The 17,245-nt window shown below is 34.8% G+C and overlaps 1 protein-coding gene across 2 annotated transcripts in view; it reads left to right on the top strand.

The window, feature by feature from the left end:
• The window catches only part of LOC149776792 (uncharacterized), a 74,296-nt gene that overhangs the window by 42,093 nt on the left and 14,958 nt on the right, over window positions 1-17,245 (top strand). For both annotated transcript variants that reach the window (XM_089941482.1, XM_089941481.1), the window contains exons 12-14: window positions 4,647-5,716; window positions 12,252-12,358; window positions 12,986-13,105. In XM_089941482.1, coding sequence (XP_089797608.1) covers window positions 4,647-5,716; window positions 12,252-12,358; window positions 12,986-13,105 — 1,297 coding nt within the window. The remainder of the gene's footprint in view (window positions 1-4,646; window positions 5,717-12,251; window positions 12,359-12,985; window positions 13,106-17,245) is intronic.

Below are 17,245 nucleotides of genomic sequence, written 5' to 3'. Positions count from 1 at the left end.
AAATTGTGTTTCCAGGAGTGGGACACCATAAGCAGGTCTCATTTGCCTGACTGGTCACTGTTTAGTGGCTAGGCAGTAGGCATTAGACATTTGTCACCTGTCCCTGACTCAAGCATTAGGTTTTAATTTTATTGCTAGGTCAGCACCATCCTCCCCAGATTCCCTTTGTTTCCGTTAATTCCCAGTGGGAAATGGGGATTATCATAACCTATTGGTGAGTATGGCATGTCTCTTATTCCCCATAACAGTGAACCATGCAGGCCACATTCCTCTCCTCCTGCATTCAGAGAGGAATGCCAGTCCTTTTCACCCTTCACCAAGGTGATTGATGGAAAAGTAGTCTTTATTCAGCAGTTTAATCACTGCAATGGTCTCACAAGATCTCAGCAACACTGGTTGTTGTCCATGGTTCCATATTCAGATAAACTTGTTCAGAAGTGCCCATAGTCTAGGAGGGCAAAGGGTTCCCTACTTAAACATTTTAAGCTGGTCCAAAGCAGAACCACCAGATACCTTTTAAATCTCCTTGACCCTCTTACATTTAAAGAGATGCTGGGATTGTAAGATCAGGAAGTCCACAGAATGATCTCCACTAGGTTGTCTTAGGGCTTGACTGCAGCGTTGGTCCTTCATCTGTCAAAACTGCTAAAGTATTTTTGGTGTATTTCTCCTTAAAAGTGTATGTGGAATTTTTCTTGGGTTTTTTTTGTCATCTTTGTCTAAACAACCTTATGAACCATTGAGTGAGGCTTTATTTGAGAAACTTACCACCAAGGGGAAAGAGTGAACTTGACACCTTTTCTATGGAAGGGGGTTGTCTATGATTCAATTGCATCTATGATGCAGTCTCTCTTATTTGCCTGTCCAGCTCTCTGGTGAAGGATCAGCTATCTTTGGTAGCCCTTGAACCAGTGGAAATCCCTAGTCTTAGTTACATCTGTGCTGTGATTGATCAAGATAGTCTCATTTGCCCAGTTGGAGTCTTATGTGTATCTTTGGTTAAATCAGAAGGGAAAAAAAATGGTTGCAGTCTCTGTCCTTCTCAAAGATACCTCTGATTCATCATCAGCCACCATCTTGAGGTAGATTATTCTATTAAATGAGGTTTTCAGTCTTACTGAAAGTGATCATCCCATAATGAGAATTAATGCCCACAAAGCTAGGGCCATTGCTGTGTCTGGGGCCTTTATTAATCATTCATCTCTGGATAATGTTATGGAACACACTTGTTTGGCAGTCTCACTACACCATCTTATTGTTCTACCTTTGTTCATTGTTGCACCAGAGCAAAGACGTATACACCTTATGCCTAATTGTATCAGGCCAGTAAGTTGTCAGATGATCCTCCAGTTTGCAGTAGAGCATGTGACTGACTGCAGATCATATGTTCATCTGACAGCTAGTTATGGGGCCATCATCCTCCCTCCAGGCTGGAAAAGTCTGCAACAGAATAATGACATGTGCTGTATTACTTCTCATAAAATGTAGTGTCAGGGTTAAAAGTAATTTTAATTATGCCATACATTGTTATTAGCAAATTTCCCCTCCTTCCTCCAAATTCTGATGTTCTATCGAAGTCAGAGAAGGACATTATTTGGACTTAATGCATCAGTCTTGGACTTTGCCTAATTTTGTTCTAAGACCTACATTTACTAATTGGATAAGGTAATTCACTACTATTGCCAGGAAAAGTGAAAGAAACATAATAATAACAGGTAAGAACTACACAATTAAAAATTAGGCCCTGTCCAGTTCATTTAATTATGAAGCACATGATGGTACCAAACTTTGAAGAGGGCTTTCGGATATGGGATGTAAATGTGCTAGATATCTGGGTTACGCAGCTGAATGGCCTGGGTCGCAATGACCCAGATAAATATATGGTTTTCTACACCATTTTTTTAAAATAAAATTCAAAACCTTTTGCCCTTTGGCAAGGAAGGAACCTGTTGATAGTATGGTTGAAAGGTAATGGTCATGGAGACCCATTGGCCTGTACAGTCCAGCATCAACCTTGTCCAGCTAGTACCTAGATACATTACTATTGAAACACTGGGCAGTCATTTAATGTACTGTTTATGATACTCTTGTTCTTCATTAGCTTTTTGTCAGTTTTGAGGGTGCGATAAGCTAGAGATTTGAAAATCAAGTGTAAATTTACGCATGAAGTATATGTACTCTTGATGCTATTGTTAGGTGGAGAAAATCAGAGTCTGCAGAAAAGCACAAACATTGGATGGGTTTTCATAAACCCTGACAGGTCTTGGCAGAAGGGAATGATTTAGGGATATTGGAGTGGCTTCACATTTTTGCTATCCAGAGCAAACTATAAAGCCGCTGGACAGAATTTGACCAGATTTGACATCTTGGCATAAGATAGATTTTTCTTTTTTAAAATGATGCTAATCTTACATCAGATATTGCCAATATTACTAGCAATAGAAAAATCTTCAAACGAATAAATTACTGAAAAGAATTTGACCTCATTTGGCAGAAAGATTTTTGGCATAAAGGCCTTCAAAATTTTTACAAATGAAGATAATCTGTCATCAGATATGGCCACTTATGTTAAAAACATAGGTAACCTTCAAATGACTTAACAAAACATGCTGAACAGAATTTGGCCTAAAGACCTTTAAAGTTCATGTTTGATGCCAATCCAATATCAAATATGGCTACTGAAAAAAAATAATAGACAAACCTTAAGAAACACTACTGAACAGAATTTGAACAAATTTGACATATTATCTTGGAATAATGGGCTAAAATAGAAATAGCTTTAAACCACTTCTGCAGAAAAACTGCTGAACAGAATTTTTTGACCAAATTTGACAAAAAGCAAAGGCCTTTCATGTTGTGTTAAAAATAATGCTATTTTGACCTCAGACATCTCTGATGTTACTAAAGATAGAAAACCCTTCAACCCTCAAAAACTGTGAAATTTGACAGAAAGATTATGCCAATTTGCCATCAAAATATTGCCATCATCTCTAGAAAATAGAAAAATCTTAAACCACATCTTTTCACAAAGTGTGGAGCATAATTTTATGAAATGTTGCAGAAAGCATCCTCTGCTGAATGCCATTTAAGTTTACATAAATGAGACTGATTTGCAGTCAGATATGGCTACCATTTCTATGAGTAGACATACCTTTAAATATCTTTTTTTCAAAAACTGCTGCATGGAATTCAACAAAATTATACAGAAATCATTTTAGTATGAAGACCTTTCAATTTTTTACAAATGATGCTTGTGTGTTTTCAAATATGGTTGCTGTTACTGAAAATAGAAGAACCTTAAAATAACCTTTTCTTAAATACTGCAGAACAAAATTTCACCAAATTTGACACAAAGTATTCTGGCATGAAGACCTTTCCAATGTATGCAAATGATGCCAGTCAGACTTCTAGTATGGCTTATGTAGATTTATTGATGCTGTTTTTTTTGTTTTTTTTAAAGTATCTTTCTTATTATATTTGTGTCCTTGCCCACTGGTGATAAACTTGTGAATGTACCATGTGCCTGTTGCAGACCATATAAATAACCACTTCTGCAAATTAGTTCATATTGTATATTACCTTCAATGAACTTCTAGATGAAAAGCAATATTGTTGGTTACAAATTGCAAAATCTGGAAACCTCTTCTCTAAATGTATAAAATGATGATGTGTTTCTAGTGTATGGGATGCTTATCTAATTTATTGTGTCAGTTGGTTAAGCTTTAATAATAGATTGAATTGCAACTGGCTGACACACTCATTATGTTTGTAAGCAAACAGCAAAAATATTATTTGTATCAATTATGTCAGAATAAAGGATGCCATTGATTCGAGAACACACTTTTTTCTCAAATTTATTCCTTAAATGGCTTAAAATTGCACTCATTCAGTCAGGCAGTGACTTTAAAAAGTCACCTGCCCTTCTTCATCCATTACTCATAAATATATGTGGGTGAGTGAACTTTTTAAGCCCTAAAACAAAATGCAGGTAGATTTATTTCAAAGCTGTACATTTTGCAAAGATGCAATGAAGAAATATTTTTTAGGTAACAGCAGATATTTTGCTGTTCCATTCATGTGGTATTACAGTTTCTTTCTTGCAAAACTATTTGTATGATTTAGATTTAAAACTTTTAGTATTCCAGGTAAAGTTATTTAGACTTGCATGTGGAATATAGCATTTTGAGTGTGTAAATTAGGTAGAAGCTGAGGTAATTATAATTTGCATACAAAAACATAATGAAGAAAACAATTCACATTAAAAATTCATCATACTAAAATAAAACTGCTTTTGTTTCTTATACTAGAAATATTAGTTGATTGTTACCATAGTGTCCCAGTTTGGAATGCCTACTTTGCCTACAAGAACAAACAAAAAATGAGATGTTTACTTGTTACACCAGAACCTGATCTGGAGACAACTTGACTTGGATATGTGCAGACTAGTCCATATCATACATAGTCACTTTTGCTATCTGTGAAATTGTCTTGGTGGACAGAATTGTGTTTGGTCAGCCAACTTGATTGATAGAGATACAAGTATAAACCTATTAAGTATGGTGAAGTATCCTACAGTGATGATACTGTCAGTTGAATGTGTGAGTGTGTTTTTTTCCTTGGGTTTAAAATAGTTTCTTTGTTTTCAGGTCAGATATAGAGGATGGGGAAATAGATATGGATACTGAAGACTCTACAGCATCATCTTCAGAATCATCCAGTGAAATGAAAACAGTGAAAAGCATTCCTGAAAAGATTAGGAAGGATAGTCCCCCACTTGTCAGTAAATCATCTGTCAGTTCCACAGAGAAATCTTCCAAATCAGGGACTCAGGACAGAAACTTGTTTGAAAGTGTGGCTAAAAAAGATCCTTCAAATCAGTTCCCAGATGGGTTATCATTACTAAGTGAAGCAGTTTCCTTGTCACTGAAGGAACTTATTCAGAAACCTTCAGTACTAAGACAGTTGGATTCTGTTAAACAGGAGGGAGTAGAGAGACACTCGGAAGAGAGTCAGATAGAAGGTGATTTGTTAAACAGAGATGATCCAAATATACCCAGCTTTTTGTCTGAACATGCTTATTATGCTATTCCGTCACAGCGTGAAAATGATGTGGAGTCTAATGAGACTTTATCAGCAGAGGAGGAAGTAGTGGATTGGATAGACTATGGTGGTCATCACAAGGTGTGGTTAGATCACAACTACTGTCTCAAACCTCCACCTCGAGTTTTGCAGGTGATGCAGAAGGAATTTGAGGAACAAAAAGCACTGGAAACTGAGCAAAAGGATGCAGAAGAAGAAGCAAAGAAAATAGAAAAGGCAGCTAAGGAGGAGGAAGAAAAAACCCAAAAGGGTGGTCGTAAACGAAAGAAACTTGACTATCTTGTTGATATTACAGACACTCTCAATCGATTTAAAGGTAGCAGGGAACTTATAAACCTTTTGCCCCCTCCAAAACCAATAGTGAAATTGAAATCAAGGACGTTTGAGGAGGAAAGGCAAATTTTCTTCAGTCTTTTCAATCAGGGAATTGACCAAGAGGATGTAAATTATCTAAAGAAAACTTATGAACATCTCTTGTCTACAGATGATCCAATGTTCTATTGGTTAAATGACATTCTTTGGGTGGATCATCCGTACACAAATATTCCAGACCCAAGTCCCCATAAGAAGAAACGAAAAACAGAGACCGACATTGTGCCTCCAAAACATGCCACAGGTAATTTTATTTCCGTCTTCATATAAAGTGTATGCACTTATGGCATGCCTTAAATGAAATCTCATTTATTTAGGATTATGTGTGACTATTCATTATTTGTCCCCATATAGAATGCAAAGTTGGATCATAGCCAGTCTTTTGCATGTACCATTCCCAACAATGTGACATAGGACTATTTTTGTTTACATGGATGTTGAAGGCGTGGTAAATTAGAGGCTAAGAGCTGAAACAAATACCAAATTTTCCAGTTCAAATATTTGTTGAATGTATTTGGCTTGGATTCAGATGTTAGTGGATGCTAATAAAAGTATCGACTCCATCCTCAACATTGGTATTTATTAACACCTCCTCCATCACTCCTGAAAACACTGTGAACTCATTCCTCTTAATCTGTTTAATGTTACTTTACTGCTGAAGATGGATGGTAAGAAAGAGCAGAAACTTTATTACTTGTTTCGTTAAATGTGGTGACTATTTTAAAAATAAAATATATGCTGTTAACTATGGTTTTGTCCTAATGAAGAGCATGAACAAAGAGTATCAACATTTATTGTAATGGCAAACTCATGAACACCTTAAATGGATCATGTTAAGGTCATGTCAGCTGGCCTATGTATATCTTAGTAATAAGAAAATAAACATAATGAAAGTGTCCAATTTTGAGCATATTGGTAATTCTGTATCAGTGAGATGACCTTAGAACTTGAATAAAAGACCAGCTGTGGTAATATTGTTATGACTCTACAGGATTAAACTATGTAACAGCAAGAAGAGAAGCCAACATGTTTGAGCAAAATTCAGCAAATAATTTTTTTAAATACAAATTGAAAATTCAAAAGACAGAGTATTTTAAATTAAATTTCAAATAATCCTAAGTCCAAAGTACAGAATGTTCCAAATGAATTGCAATAGTCTTGAATATGCTGAAGTGCCAGCAGTCTTGATTATGCCGATGTACCAGTGATATAATCCAAAATGTCTTTGAATGAATTTACAAAAATACCTAAATAGTCTGTTAATCCAGTCAGTGGGCACTTTAGTAATTCCACTGAATGATTTAAATAATTCCTTTAGAATTATATCTGAACACAACTATAAACTCTGAGCATAGATTCCCAAAGACTGATGTGAAACAGGAATGAAGATTTTGTTTATAAAACCTATTTATATACAAATGTCAGCTGACTTTTTTGTAATGGAATATCCTGAATTCTCATTTCTTGTAAAAAAAATTCAATCAAATTATCAACAAGTTCACTTCCAGATCATTTTCAGTTTGTAAATAAGGTTTGGCTTTGAACTCTTGTTTATCACTTATATACATGAAAAAAATCAGGTAGGCACAACCATCGACCAGGAACAAAGGTCACATATTCAGTATAAATTGAATATACACAGCAATATATTCGAGTTAACTTTCCAAACAAAGATGATTGGGGGATGGGGTTATAATAGTATGCAGCATTGACTACAACTAGTCATAAATGACACAACAAGAATTCACAAATTTGTTTAGCTTTTTTTGGGATTGGTATGTAAAAGATTTGTTGACTTTGATATGACCTACCATATTATGTGTTATATATTTTTCCATGACTGCCTGATACTATGATTACCTTGTGAATTATAGTCTGAATTTCAATTTATTTAGCAAGTTCGAAGCTGTTTCCCTGTAACAAATTCAATCTTGCATAGTTTTCCTTTTGTCCTGTTATCTCTTTTATAAAATTCTGCCAAATTTGCTAGGTAAACAATCAGATATTTGAATACCAGTTTACTATTTGAATAATTATAAAAATGCATCTTCTGTTAAATATTTGGTCATTTATTTTGTTTTGGCACTTAAAATCAGAATCATGATAAGTGATGCATCTGAACAAATTTTTAAACAGAGTGCCAATAATGGCAGTATAGTGGCTAATATAGTCAGTAGATAGGGTAGTGGTTATTAATCAAATTTTCATCGCAGTTTCAGTTTTGCTTACAAGAACATGTAATCCCAAAAATCAATAGAATTGCTGCTTGAAAGGACAGGCCTACTTATGTTGTTCAATTTTGACTTAATTAATTTATCACAATCCAGGAATCCCTAAAAAATATGTTGAATAACATTAATGCATAATTACTTTGAGAAACTTATATGTTTTCCTCTGAGAAGAAGTACAAGATTTTTGCCACCATGAAAACTTTACTGGCAAAACAACTTTGCACTGCAATTAAGTGACATTCCAAAGAAGTTAGTATAAATGGAATTCACTCATTGAGAATCGTAGATACAAAAATGCGTTTTTAAGGTACGTTTTTGTATTTCAATAATGCTATTCAGCACAATGTTAGTTATGTCTTCATTTGGTTTATATACTAAATAAGTTATTGACTTTGTTACTCTTTTGTACTATTTTGTGACAACTGAGAAAATAGTTTGTCCAAACAGATATTTTCCATTATAAATTTGGAACCCATACATATTTTCCTTGGTGGGAATTTTGCTCCAGATTGCTTTTTCTGTCAATACAAAAGGATTTGTGTGTGCTTTATAATATCATACCTGTTTATAATGATCACCAGGGAATGTACAGAAGCTAAGCTATATGAACATGTTACTCGTATTCATGTACACTGGTTGAAATAGTGTAACACTGTCAATACATGGGTGATTTACAACTTTAGACACAGATGTTTAATACACTGGCAAAAATGTAGAGAGTATTATTTTATGTTGTCTGTTCATCCGTGTCTGTTACAAATTTAGTTTCTGTACAGTAATTTTTGTTGACCACCATCTGTAGTTACCAAACTCTACTTATACATGCAGTAATGAGGAACCCTAGCGATTTCAGACTCAAAGATCAATGTCATTGTGACTGAAAGAGGGAAAGTTTCTGCACAACAACTCTAGTACTCCACAGTTTAGTTATCAAACTTTGTCGATAGCTTACAGTTAGGAGAAGGAAGAATCATATTAATTTATGGGGTTGATAGGTCAGTGTCACTGTGGTTGAATGAATGAAGAAATATAGTGTACATACAATAATTTGAGTTTTACACCATCTATAATTAACAGCAAAGGTCAAAGTACCACAGTATTGTCCTTGGGTCAAAACAAAATGGTCAGCAGTATAAGCTCCTTAAATGTAACTTTTGTACACCATATGTAAGTATTGTACACCATATGTAAGTATTGTACACCAAATGAAAGTATTGTACACCATATATAAGTATTGTACACCATATGTAAGTATTGTACACCATACATAATTATTGTACATAATATGTAATTATTTTACACCATATGTAAGTATTGTACACCATATGTAAGCATTGTGCCAAAATGACATCATACCTATATGCATACTTGTAGAAATCTACATTCTGTTGTGATCAAGCTTTTCTTTGGGTGCTCTTTCCAAGTAAATTATATTTTATACAAGTGATTGTTCTACTGATTCTTAACTTCTCTGATATTAAAACAATGTTTGCTTGACATCCAGCAAACATGTGTTGCAATATGTGCCATAGGAACTGGAAAAATATAATATACATATATGACTTGTCCAGAAAAAGCTTTTTTTTATCACTTTCAGCCTTAAATTCAGTAATATTAAACTCGTAGGCTGTCCAAAACAACAGTTATTAGTATATTTTAGTGTTAACAAAATAACAGCAGAATGTGCTTAGGAGTGTTAATCTAAGCTAGTGGTTTTCTGCCTGTGACCATGCACCCTAATCATCACATGTCTGCAGCCTATGTGACAGACTCAGATCAATTTTTTTAAATGGATTTGAGTGTAACTTGCATAAGACATGTAAAGCTGCAAGTGTGGCCCACTATGGTAAAGAGGGTGGGAACCACTGATCTAAACACCTGTCTTATACTACTCTGGTTCCTCAGTAGTTGTGACATTTTGGCAAGGACATGAATATTTAGTACAGAACTGCTACCAGAGGCTGGACTAGAAGACATTTTTTTGGATATTGGTATGCGTATTTATTCAGTAAAATGTTAAGCAAGAAATTGTAAGATGGCTTGTGGAATGAGAAAAGATTTTTTTGTAGTTCTTTATTTATTGAGTAGTTTATGTAATCAAGTTCCAGTTTGCTTCATGGTCTTTACATGTGCTTTCCTTTTTAATAATCATAATGGCTAGATCTCTCTTCTCATATTCCCACATAGGCATGGTAATTTAAATCATTAAGCCATTATATTTATGTCTTGGGAGGTACCAAAATATTCTCATAGGATTTTTGCTTCAAAAACTTTATGCCATATATACTTGTATTTAAAGTAGAATCCAACTGCAAAACAACATTGACCCTGATTTGCTGTTGCATACTATTCTAGCAGATCAGGATCCATGTTATTTGTTCTGCTGATTACTCCAGATAGACTGCATAGACCCAGATCTTCTAGTGCATTATGTGATGGCAGATTTGGGTCTGTCCATTTTGCAGTTGCACTCAGCTTGTGAGCAACTATACATGTACAAGGGGGGCCCCGAGTGGCCGAGTTGTCTAAAGCGCTGTCCGTTACGGATCATTGCCATCTCACCTCTGTCTGCGTGGGTTCGAGTCTTGGATTCAGCCATTGTGGGTATGTGAGAAAGCTTGCCAGTAGCTTCTTGTGGGTCGGTGGTTCTTTCCCGGGTTCTTCCTCCACCAGTAATACTGGCTGCCATGTATAGCCTATCATGTGCTGAAAAATGGCATTAAACCCCACAACAACAACAACAGCATGTACAAGGTAATACATGTATGTTATTGCATTTAGCAGGCGAGTCATTGAATTTAGAAAGCATGTACAGATTAAAATACAACCACTCCAGTGGCCTAATTGGTTAGAGCATCCACCTTGGATGTGAGAGGTTGTGGGTTTGAACCCTGGCCGAGTCATACCAAAGACTTATAAAAATGGTACAAGCAGCTGCCTTGCTTGGCGCTCAGCATTAATAGGTTAGTGTTAGGACTGGTTGGCCCATTGTCAGGATAATGTCACTGAGTGGGACATGATGATATATGTCTGCATCACACACACACACACACACACACACACACACATTAAATTGCTTTCTGCTCTGGCAACTGTAGTTAGCAGACAGATAAGTACCACATGATAATAGTGGACAGGCATTATTAGATAATTAAATAGCTGTTACTTTCCAGTATGGGCAATGAAACTTAATCTGCTCACAATGTGCCCTGTGGACAGTGGCAACAACCACAATATCAGGTCCATAGTGGACACAGCATGTACCGATTAAATGTCCACTGCAACAGTTTTTTTCTCCCAAAATATATGATGTGTGTACTGTAACTTTGTTGAGTTTGCACAGTGGAATCTTGAATAGTACTTGTGATAAACATAATAAAAAATATAGTGAAACTGAATTTTTATTAATGAAATGACTAATGTTTGAATCTGACACTGTTGTTGCTTTCACGTTTATGTATCTGTTCAAGATGGAACAGTTCCTGAAAGTAAATACAGTGCTTTTGTCATAAATATAAATAAATGACACACATAACCCTTCATACATGTTCTTACACAAGTGCTCATTTTAAATATCCTGCATAGCCTAGATACAGATTTTGTACAAGTGCTCATTTTGAATGTCACATGTAGCCTTCATACTGGATTTTATACAAGTGCTCATTATAAATGTCACACGTGGCCGACATACTGGATTTTATACAAGTGCTCATTTCAAATTTCTCACATAGCCTACATAAGGGATTTTATACAAATGCTCATTTTAAATGTCACATATAGCTAACATACAGGATCTTACACAAGAGTTCATTTTAAATGTAACACATAGCCTACATACAGGATCTTACACAAGAGTTCATTTTAAATGTAACAACAACATACACACATGATCTTTCACAAGAGTTCATTTTAAATGTAACACATAGCCTACATACAGGATCTTACACAAGAGTTCATTTTAAATTTAACACAACAGCATACACACATGATATTACATAAGAGTTCATTTTAAATGTAATACATAGCCTATATACAGGATCTTACACGATAGTTCATTTTAAATGTAACACAACAGCCTACATACAGGATCTTACACAAGAGTTCATTTTCAATGTAACACATGGCCTACATACAGGAACTTACACTAGAGTTCATTTTAAATGTAACACATATCCTACATTCAGGATCATAAACATGTGCTCAGTTCAAATATCATACAGGCAGCCTACATACAGGATCTTACATAAGAGCTCATTTCCATTGTCACACATATACTCTAGTGACAGGATTTTATACAAATGCTTATTTCAAATGAAATTTGGAAATTAACTGAGATAATTTCTCAGGTTTCTTTGCCTTAATGTGCAAAACATCTAAGTTGAAATAAAAAACTCACGACATGTAAATGTAGAGAATGTTATGACTATCTTCAACTCAGTACTAATGAATATATGATGTCATGTTAAAATGCAAAGGTGTGAATTTACAAGAGATTTACTGAAGGTGTTAAATGTAAATCTAATGGATCTGTTTTATCCAAACCTCTAGGTTCAGCCAGAACAGAAGGGTATTACAAACTCAGCATGAAGGAAAAAGCCAGATACCTCACTCATGCTTACAATATGGAAAGGGCAGCAGAAAATATGAAAGATTTGGTAAGTAAATGATATTGTATCTCACTTTTTTTGCATTGTTTTTAAAGATAAACCTTGGAATTATGAAATAAACAATTTATTAAGTGATACTTATACTGTACTGAAACAAATAATTATTCTGTAATCTTATAGGCATTAGGGATGGATGAATAGGGAAAAAATGTTGCCAGTTACCTGGTTTGTGTACCTGGCCAGGTCAGTTTTTATTTGTTAGTGCAAAATATGACCGGATCCAGGTGGCTGGGCCCATTACCCATCTATCCCTAATAGGTATGAAAAACTTGTAGTTTTTAACATTTCTTTCTTGTTGATGCAATAAAGCCCTTATTTTATTGCTGGAAGAGCAAGAAAATATGCATGCCATTATTTCACTTAATATGGAGAGGGTTAAAAAGTCAGGTATTATGGTTAATAAAGGTATTTATTGATTCAAAAAATTCATTATGCAAATATATTCCATGAAGCAAATGACATTGATTGCATCCTTGTTCAGCTTTTTTCTTGCCCTGTGCCATTATTGTTTAGCCTTGTACTTGCCCTGTGTAAAAAAACTTTCACATCCTTGATACTGGAGTGAAGTGAGGTGCAGTTTGTCTAATTTTGTGACATTTCTGTATTTGATAACAGGATGCATCAAAGAAGATGGTGCAGTCTTCTCGTGAAGCTCGCCATGAAAATAGACGGTTACAGACATCATTTGCTGAAATAGGTGAAATCAGTGACTTAATCAAATTCAACCAGCTCAAGGTACTTTGATTGCACTCTCTCTCTCTCTTTCTTTCTCTCTCTCTCTCTCTGCCCACAGATGAGAGATATCTTGGATTTTATATTGTCCATCCTTCATCTGTTTGTCTTCCACACTTCTCAGCAAGATAGTTGAGACAAAACTATTAAGCTAAATCAAAACAAACTTGAAATTAAGATACATTGAGTAAGTCCCCAACCTAATAAGGTTCTGGTTATTGTGGTCTTATGTTTACTTTTATTTTTTTAAATACACATTTTATAGCTCTTTGAAAGAAACTTTCTGTGCATTTGTTAAAAAAAATTGAAATGTAATTCATTATGATTGTTTTCTGGTTTAAAAGATCAGATATGAAGATCACTGTTAATGAAACAAGAAAATGGTTTCTGCATAATAACTAAAGCTATTGATGGTTTGCCCTTGTCATAAAGAAGAAGCCTATAATTTGGGGTTTAAAGGGTCTGATGTGAATGTCACTGAAATAATATGATCCTTACCTTAAAAAATCTAACATGCTATATCACACTCTTAACCAAATTCCATTTTATTCACCTTGCTAGATTTTTCTTTTCTTTCTGTCAAGAACCAGTGTCAGAGAATGAAATTAAATGTTGTTGCAAGGAGTGGTGTATATGTTCCTATAATGGTCATTTTTGGCTATACTGGTCGTAGACCAGAAGGTCCTTTGGGATGGCCAGTTCTTTGTTGTCTGTCAAAATCTTTCCACTGTTTTTTCTTAGGTGGATGGTCATATCAACAAGGGGTTTTCACCAAAAGACTTATTATGATGTGTAGTTGGCCCTGAATCAAAATGGTGCCAATGTGACGTGCAATAACAATGCCTTGGATGCCGTCTTTAAAATATTATTTTTGATACTTACCCTAAACATAATATTGACATGGGATTTTTAGCAAAAGACTAACTATGTTGTCAGATTGGCACTGAATAAAATTAGAGCATTGATAGTACAGTTGGTAGATCATCAGGCTGATAATTCAAGGGTCGCAAGTTCAATGCCCACCCATTAAGCTGCCCCACCTTGTGCTTAGGAAAGGCACATAGCTGCCATTTAGTTGGCATGATAGAGTCAGTAATGTGTCAAAAGGAAACAAACTTGAACAGAAATGATGCCTATATGGCCACAAATGTCTTGAATATTGATGTGGTGCTTTCACCAAAAGAATTCTTATGATGTCGAGTTGATTCTAATTGAAAACGGTTTCATTCACAGCTAGCATAGCTGGCATAATGGCTATCTTGAAATACTTGTTATAGTTTAAGAATGTCATTGATGGTTTCAACACTCAGCTGTTAAAAGATGAAATGGTCTTGGATTCCTGTAAATTCTGTTTGGCCATTCACCTATTCACCTTTGTCGTCCTATGTTTGTACTTTATCACCAAATGTTTGATTTCTTTGTGCCTGCCTTTTTTGCATTATTCGGTTCTTATTCTTATTTCTTAACTATGTGCATACTACATTGCTTGCCATCTGATCGGTCACCTTTTAATTTGGAAACAGTTGCAACTTTGGGCATCAGTCCTTTTGAGGAACTCTTGTATGTTTTGTGTTTTATATTTAAAAATCTGCTTGAGCTTTGAATATTGTCTGAAGTGTTTTGATGTCGCAGGTTTCATCTGTTCATCCTTATCTTTCCGTGTTTGCAACTAATTACCATATGTTTGATTTCTTTGTGCCAGTCTTATTTGCATTATTCGGTTCTCAATATTATGCCTTAACTAGGTGCTAACTACATTGCTTACCATCTGATCCATCACAACCTTTTAATTTGGAAACAGTTGCAACTTTGGGCATTTTACAACCAAATATATATGAATGATGGAACCATTATGGAGAATTGACAGTAGTCTAGGAAAGTGGCCACTTGTAACTTTTGTGTATATCTCTTTATGCAAATCAGTTTGACTGAAAATGCCTAATTGTTGTGTTTGTGTAATGATGCCCAGTACGGCTGTCTTATCACAATCCAAAATTTTGAATTCATATATATTACTACACCTTACACGTGCATGGTTATTCTTAGGATTGCTGGATAACTAGTTTGTTGTAGAAATTATATGTTTCCATGCTTTTTAAAAGAAATATTTGGGGATTATGATCCAATTCATGTGTGTGGTTTTTTGTTGCAGATGTTTTAAATGTTTTGCCTTCTTGAAAATCTTATAGCTGCTGCTCTTGGGTTGCTGGTCATATTAAAATGGGTTTTTGTAGAAGACTTGTGATGTCTAGTTGATCCTAAATGAAAATATTGTCAATATGGATTACAATATGTCAGCCATTTTGAAATCCTTGTTTTCACTACTCCCCTTGAATACAAAAGTCTTAGTCTAACTGTGTTGGGCCAGAAGACTTTTTACGCTGTCTAGTTGGTCCTCAAAGAAAATGATGCTGTTGTGACATACAATGTGAGCAGCATTGATGGCCCTCTTGACAATATTGGTATTGCTACTCCTATGTGGATGGTCATATTGACATGGAGTTTTCACTGAAAGATTTCTTATGTTGTCCAGTTGGTCCTAGATGAAAATTCTGCCAAGGTCGCACCCAATATGAACACTATGATGGCCATCTTGAAAAATCTGTTACTGCTGCTCATCCTGAAAGGATGGTGGTATTAACTTGGAATTTTTACAGAAATACTTCTTATAATGTCTTGTTAAACCTAAGTGAAAATGGTGCTGATCCAAATCCCAGTATGACCACTAAGTTAGTCATATGAAATGCTACATGTAATGAATGGCATTGTTGGCATGGGATTTACACTTAAATGACTAATGACATCTAGTAAAATAAAATGGTGCCTTGTGGACATAAAATATTGCTGCTGTTGTGTTAGAGTGATAGAGAGCATTTAGTATTTATAACTCACTATCAATCCAAAGGAAAGTCACACATGTTGACACACTTAATCTGTCTGATATCAGCAAGTAAAGGATAATTTAACAATTTCTGTCCAGTAAACCAGTCCCCAGATATGTAATATTGTTGATGGGTATCCAGACTTTGTGACTTATTGTCCATCAGCTTTGTAGTTGTTGGCCAACCCTGACCAAAAATATATTTATCTTTTATGGTGTTTTTAAGTTTATATCATTACTGTTTACATGATCTTTATTGGAATACTAGCCAGTATAGTATGCAACAACAATTGTGATTGGTTTGATTCTTTATGCTTGCCATATTCCTTTAGCTAAACGTTAGCTGACAGAAATAAGTGTCACATGTTGTATTGCAACTGCCCATTTCTCAGAAAATAATGGACAGTTTTCAGAAAATTAGAAGGATTTAGTTAGCAAAGGTAAGGTTTGAAAATGTGGTGCACATTCTGTGAACATTTCAGTGATTAGCATGCAGTGCCATTATCTAGAGTAGACCATGGGTTTTCACTACTTTTTGTGACAATACCTTTTGTAATAATGGTTCTAAATGAAAATGGTGCAGACTTCACCACCAACATAATCTGTACCTTTCTGAAAAGGTTTTGAAAGCCAGCATTTTTGTACTTCTTTATATATATATTGAACAGACTTCTTAAATATTTGAGATTGATATTTAAGTCAAAGTTCTTGAAATCAGGGTTTTAGCAAACAAGTATGAATGAATCCAAATCCAGCTTTTATATCAGAAGTGTTATGTATATTTAATTTGTATCATTTGTTGGCTTTTCTTAATGATTATATGTAACATACGTAAGTATTTTATACCTGACCTTGTCGAAAGTCAGGTTATTGTGTACCTCACCAGTAACAGTTTGTAAACAGCATGATACAATTTTTCTCACTGAGTGTGGATTAAATGTTCAGATCATTATCAATGAAGGTTAACATGTTTATTTGGGTCTGGGTCTATGACATCAGATTTCCACATGGAAATTTCTTATTGCTGAATATCTTGTGAAGGAGACAGATCTGCATCCTGGCTCTATTATTGTCTCTTTTGAATAATGTTGTGTACTTTAAAAATTACTCATTCTTGCTTTAACATCTGAAGCAGAATCAGTTTTTTTTGTTGTGTTCAGTTTTTCTTTTGGGTGGATTTATTAATTCAAATTATTATTGACTGAAATAACAAGGTGCTCATCAGTAATATTCTTGGACTGGAACATTAATTTGGAATTATT

The sequence above is a fragment of the Sinohyriopsis cumingii genome, chromosome 18 (assembly GCF_028554795.1).
Source record: "Sinohyriopsis cumingii isolate HCF-2022 chromosome 18, ASM2855479v2, whole genome shotgun sequence".
In the NCBI taxonomy this organism is placed as follows: domain Eukaryota; kingdom Metazoa; phylum Mollusca; class Bivalvia; order Unionida; family Unionidae; genus Sinohyriopsis; species Sinohyriopsis cumingii.
The sequence above is the reverse complement of the archived record's forward strand: the minus strand, read 5'-3'. Positions and strand labels throughout refer to the sequence as shown.